This window comes from Labrus mixtus, chromosome 11, assembly GCF_963584025.1.
Source record: "Labrus mixtus chromosome 11, fLabMix1.1, whole genome shotgun sequence".
Taxonomy (NCBI): domain Eukaryota; kingdom Metazoa; phylum Chordata; class Actinopteri; order Labriformes; family Labridae; genus Labrus; species Labrus mixtus.
The window spans coordinates 1554660-1561250 of NC_083622.1; the positions used below are offsets into that span (position 1 = coordinate 1554660).

At 39.3% G+C, this 6591-nt stretch overlaps 1 protein-coding gene across 4 annotated transcripts in view; it reads right to left on the reverse strand.

Annotated features, from left to right (window-relative positions):
- Positions 1-6275, reverse strand: part of ascc3 (activating signal cointegrator 1 complex subunit 3) — a 138468-nt gene extending 132193 nt beyond the window's left edge. Inside the window, exons 1-3 of one of the 4 annotated variants that reach the window (XM_061049534.1) lie at positions 6184-6275; positions 3946-4058; positions 514-664 (exon numbers count right to left, since the gene is read on the reverse strand). In XM_061049534.1, the coding sequence (XP_060905517.1) occupies positions 514-664; positions 3946-4035 (241 nt within the window). In that variant the 5' untranslated portion in view covers positions 4036-4058; positions 6184-6275. Of the gene's footprint in view, positions 1-513; positions 665-3945; positions 4059-6007 lie in introns of all 4 variants that reach the window. The other 3 variants (XM_061049537.1, XM_061049536.1, XM_061049535.1) reach the window with 3 other exon arrangements.
- Positions 6276-6591: the final 316 nt, after the last annotated feature.

A 6591-nucleotide genomic window follows, 5' to 3' on the forward strand; every position in this document is an offset into this window, starting at 1 on the left:
AGAAAATCAAGAATGTTTTCATTAGTTGGAGAACATTTGATTTAATTTGAGCACGCAGACATTTATCTCAGAGTTTTTAAATCAACCAGTGGCTCACACGATCAGACAGATTAGCTTTAATTGTGTGTTTGTTGAGTTCTAGCTATAACCTCTGACATTGTTCATGAAGCCGTTAAAGAGAGCAGGAAATGTCAAAGAGAGAAGCAGCATGAACATAAATAATGAAATGAAATGTCAAAGAGGACTGCTTCAATACTATCCAGGCGTTTTTACCAACATCTGTCTGTCCTTATCAATATAACTCTTCTGGTTTATTCTTATTAGTTTCATTGGTTTAAAGAAATTGATAAATATGACATGTATTTATGATTTTGTCAGTGTGGCAGCCCTAATCCCAATCACTTTTAGACAAGCACACAAACTTAATTTTGTAAATTCTTAAAAACAGTTTTCAGAAACATGAAAATGGACTGAAAGACATAACGGTGGATTTGAGGCTGAGGAGTTAATTACCAATCTGTTTGGCCGCCTGAAGGAGGCTCTTCAGCTCCTGACTGACAGCTTGCTGCTTGGCTTTGTCCTGATGCTCGGTGCAGAAATGGAATATCTTCTGCCACGTCAGGCCCTCTTTGGCAAACAGCTCCCGTCTCTTCAGTCGTTTGGTCTAGGATGAGCCACCGGGAGAAAAGCAATCAGATTTCAAGAAGGTACACATTAGCACTGACCTCTATAATAATCACAGGTTTCTTAGTGACAATTTATCACTCTACAAGTTAGAAAGTTCTACACTACAGTTAAATTAATCAAGATTTATCCCTCTGACTACGATCTGTTGCATGTTTTAAACACTTAATTATTTCAATACATTTTAATCAAATGTTTCTGCTGTACGCCTCAATGAATTTAAAAATGTCAATCTTCATTTCTTTATTTAAAAATGACAGGTCAACATTCCTGTAAATGTGACAGTGTTAGCCCGCCCACAAACTGAAGCTCCACATTCAATATAAACACAAACTTTATATATACATATCCGTGTTTCCCACAGAATGCATGTGATTCCCCTCTCTCTCTCCCTGGTTTCCAACTCTATCCACTGTCCTATCTCTAAAAAGGCACAAAAGCCCAAAAATAAATCTTAAAAAAACGAACTAGCCCCTAACCGATTAATCAGCCAACCGATATCACATGAGTATGTGCATCGGCTAGTTTTATCTCTCAGAAATGTTCTGATATACAGTAACTAAGTTCATTCAATTTTATAATAATAATACATTGGACTTTTTTAGCGCCTTTCTAAGTATTTAAAGACACTTAACAAAGAACAACAACAAAAAACAGTGAAAGCAATACAAAGAAGAAATAATGTTAGAGAAGGATGATGAGTTTGTGGTTGGAGGCGATGTTGAAGAGGGTTTTTAGGGATTTCTTGAAGCTGGACAGTGAGGGGGGAGGGGGGGTCTCTGATATTTTTTGGAATTTTGTTCAAGAGGGTGGGAGCGGCAATGGAGAAGGGCCAACCGACACACTCCCACCCGCAAACATCCTGACCTGACCCCCATCTGGAGGACTAACCACCAGTCCTGGAGGAGCTCAGACGGGTAGGGGGGGAGCCAGGGTGTGGAGGGCTTTGTAGGTGATTATAAATAAGTTTTAAGTGGAAACGCCGGGGTGTGGAGAGCCAGCGGAGGTTATGTGGTCACGCGTGCGGGAGTGTGTGAGAAGACGAGCAGCAGAATTCTGGATATAGTTTAATTTTTTTTTAATTATCTTTATAAAATCTGTTATTTTTACAAGTGTTAATTGCTAAGTAAAAAATTGTGCTTTTGTTATTCTGTACAATAAGGGTTTTTGTTCAACTGTAAAAAAAAGTCTTCTTCATTATAAATATTTTTCCAAGATTTATCGGTATCCTCCCTACTATCGGTATCTGTATCTGAGAATTCTACCAGAGGAAACAGAGATAGAAAATGATGTTTCCGTTGTAGTTAAACCTGCATCCTCAGAAGTTTATCAAACAGCGAGCGTTAACGAGCGTCTTTCTCCCATTAGAGCAGACAGGTTTCATATCTGAGCAGGTCTGAGGGTTCAGGCTCTGAGCCATTACCTCAACGACTCTCTTACAATCTGGTTCTGTACGTCTGCTTAAACTAAGCATTCTAACACGAGCGATAATCTCCGAGTGTCTCCGCACATCTTTTCCTCTGCGGAGGCACTTTTTCTGCTTAGCGGATTTAACTGGAGGTGAGCCAGGTGGCAGTGAACAGCTGAATACAGCTCCAAATTTCATTTCAAAACTCAGAAAGAGGAAACTGATCCGGGAATCAAACTGCTGACAGAGTTTAAAGATGGTACATTTGGATTTTTTTAAAAAGACGCTGCACTGACTGACAGGGCTCTAAAATGGCAATTAAGCCAAAAGAGGAGAAGTGGCAGAAACCAAAAATGTGTCTCAGGAATCTGGTGAAGTCTGATGATGAAACCTGGCAGAACCAAAAGTGTTAATCAGTCCACAGTGAAGATTGAGCCAGACGTGAAAACTAAACTTAGCAGAGGTCAGGAGAGTTCAAACCTCTTCCTCAGAAAGAGTGTCATGTACACAAAAACACTTTTCAAACCATTCCCCTGATTTTTAAGATTATTTTTTATAGTTTGAGGGTCGTTTTCCGAGACTGATAACAATGGAGATTCGGGGGAAATTTGCAGATTACAGACATCTTGCACTGATATGACTATTTAAAAAAGATTACAAAAGCGTAATTTGATATTTAATTATTCGATATTTCTGACCAGTTAGAGTTTTAGTGTAGATTAAAGCTCCCCAGCTGAGATGCTATGCTACATGTAGCACAGATAGTTAACTGTTCAGCACGACCAGCCAATACCAACATGCAATTTGCAAAAACATTGTTCAAAATTGCATTAAAAAAATCAGGTTTTTTGAAGATTTATTTTGGAGCTTTGTATGCATTTATTTATGATACAGGAAAGTGGACAATCAGAAACTGAAGGGAGAGAAAAAGAGTGGGGAACGACTTGCGAGATAGGAGCCACATGTCAGATTTGAACCCAAGCAGCCTGTCTGGAGGAATTGAGCCTCTGTACACTAACCGCTAGGCTACCGGCGCCCCAAATAAACACAAATTTATGAGCGCATGTAGCAAAGTTTTTCTCTCTATTGGCTGTTCATTATATTCAACACAGTTTTCATGTTAGCAGAATGTCTCTTCTGATTTTGAAATGAATCAAAAGAATATTTTCACATCCAAAGTAGAACTGATTAATCTGAGGTTAGCTGCTAGCTAGTATCTGACTGTATGAAAATGGAGTAAAAGTTATGGTCATTATGAGCGGGCCTCCATCCAATGGGTGAAATGAAAACATGCTGAGTGAGAAAGTTTAGATTATTTATATTTAATAGTTTCTTTATCGCAAGAAATTCAAACTTTTGCGAGTGAATTTGCAATTAATTGCGCCGCTCAAATAAAATATTACAACACTCACACACAAAGACCTTTTCCACTTTGTGCACAGAGAACATCACATAGCTGATTAAATCTGTCAGAAAGAGATTCCCTTCGACGACAGAGGCTACTTGGCGTCCCCTTGTCTCTGTGCTGACAGCGCTTCAGAGAGGTACTGAAGGCCTTTGAGTGTGTCTGTGACCACATCAGGTCGGTCGCAGGGGGCTGAAGCTGCCCTACTGGTACAGTGAGGTATGCTGCAGCATTTTCACTCATAATAAATGTATCAATTAAATAATGTAAAGCGAATTTAGCCTAACCACTTTCTCAAGCAAGGTGAGGAACAGTCCTGTGAATACTAAAATAATTTATGTCATAAAAGTTTCTTTCAATTTGACATCAGTGATTCTTACATTTCTGTTCCTGATTAAAAGTGTGCATAATGGTGATATACCCCACATATTATACTAACTGGCCTCACCTTCAGATCACAGAGGTGTTCAGTGACGTCCTCCTTCTTGCTGACGTTGGAGAAGGAGCGCAGAGCACCTGTGAGCCGTGGAGGAGACATGGTCCTTCAGCCTCGGCCTATACCTGACAAACATGGACAAATCAACTTAAATGTGATGCTAGTTAGGTTTCCCTCCTGACATAAACAGATTTTTTTTTTCTTAAATAGTGATTTAAATAGCTGATTAATATACTTAGAGCTGAATGAAACAATGGTACTGTCGATCATACTATTACCAGGACATGTATCCTAAAACATAGGGCTCTGATCAAGCCCTTACCGTGGCGGACAAAGTCACATATCTGGGACACAGAGGAGTAAATTGAGTGATGATGATGTGCTGCAAACTGTACTCAAGCCAAATAGATAAATGGAAAATTAACCTGAGTTTGTGAAGCGCTTTTCTAGTCTTCTGACCACTCAAAGCACTTTCACACCTACACATTCACACACTGCTGGCAGAGGCTGCTGCATGCATTTATACACATTTATAGGCTGCCGACAGTGGGAGCAACTTGGGGTGCCTGCCACATCTGACAATGACTGCAGGAGCTGGGGATCAAACCCCAGACCTTCTGGTTGAGAGACAACTGACCCATCCACTCTTCCACAGCTAGCACTTACGTTTCTAATGTGCATGGACACAATGTTAAATCACAGCTTCCTGTACTCTGTTCATTTGTGGTGCAATTACAGTAAAGCTGAAATAAAAAAGGTTACAGGTAGTATATAAGAATGCTTTTGGAATATTACTCAAATGACCAAGAAGGACGAGTGCAAATCAAATGGCTGTTACAAATAATGTCTCCACATTTCATGCTGTATTGAGACATTTTGTGTAGAAATCGATGTTTTGATTAATTGATTCAGAAAATGTTAAAATCATAATATCTCTTATTGAGCCTATAGCGGCTTTCCTGAGGATGAAGCCGCTGAGAGGCTGAGGTTGGGCCTAATGTATTTGTCCGACGCGCTTTCAAAAGAATACTGTGATACGTAAAATAAGTTTGACCTTTTTATTAATGAAAAAAGATAATCAACTTTACTTATGATAACGTGCATTAACTCATAAACAATAGCGGTCAACAAAAAAATACGGCAACCCAGCTCACCCCCTCTCTTCCACTGAGAACAAAAGGTGAACAGGTGAGTTAAATCAACACATCTCCGCCCATACCCATGTGACCCGACATCCCCCCACCCAACACAATCCTAATAAATTATATAATAATCAATAACCCAAAACACCAATATATAACAGACTACCTTAACCTTAAATAAATACCACCATGGCTCCAACAGAGCCCATACTAATAGTCCATGAGCCAGACCAGATGCCTGTGTCACTCAAGGTGACAAAACTTAGTGATGGTTTTTGAAAATGTCCACATCTGTAGATTATATTTTGGTATGATAGACTTTCCTGAGTGGTAGCTGAGTGACAGAAACCAGCTCTTGAAGTGAACCTGAACCCCCCACAAACTGAAATGCATTTTAGACACTGGTGCATATCCTGCTTTAGGATCATGTTCACGACATGTTTCAGTGTTTAATAATATTGTGTTTGGTATCATTTTAAAGGGGACATTCTTGCTGTCATTCAAACCCTATTGTGAATCTGATATTAAGGTAACTTTGGCTCTTCAAATTGTCAGAAACACACATTTTTCCACAATTTTCGCTCAATTCAGACCTGTGACATGTAGGAACATCAGACAAGTATTCCTCGTGTTTCTGGAAACACTGGTGCAAATGTCTCTCTGAAAAAATTAATAGTGAACTGTAGTTATTTAATCTCTTTGTTGGCGTCCTGTATTTACATTTATTCTATTTTTTTATGATGATATGAACCTATGTGTCTGAAATATATAATAGTATACAGTAGATGGTTAAGAGGTTACACAAGTTATCTCCAGAGCCGTTAATAACCGTTAAACGTTAAAAACTGTTTAAAAGTTACGTTGTTCATACTTAACTTTTACTATTACCGCCTTTAAACATGTTATCTAAACAAAGATGCTCTCTGACTTACGTTGTGTTGTTGTGTTGTTGTTTTCTGTGATGCTAGCTTCTGTTAGCTTGGCCGCTTAACCGCCACTTTCCCAGCTGTAGCAGCGTTAACACTGAGAGACGTTGTAAATATAAAACACATTTAAACCACCTGAAACGTCGCTTACGTTGTGTGAAACTTTATATTTCGTTATTCACCTTCCAAAGCGGCTTGAAGCAGAACTGTCAGTCGCATGTGAGTGTCCCACCGGCAGATTATAAGAGTCCAGGAAGTGAAGATCTAGGACGTGTGGGCGTTGTAGTTTTCTGGCGAGAATTTTTGCTCAAGGATATTGCTACATTGACTACATTACCCATGTACACAGAATGAGGCTACGTCACGCAGGGTTTGCTTGTATTTACAAACAGCGTACATCGAAATGAATGCATACGGAGTCCGAATGGGATCAAAACTGGTTGCAAAAGACGTTTAATTTGACAGATAGCGACCAAAATCGTTTTTATGTTCTAGTCTGAAGTCTGCTGTCTTGTTGAGAAGTTGTTTGACTTACCTAGGTGCTTTTAACCTATTCAAAAGGAGACAGACTCCGCCCTTGTGTCCGTGTA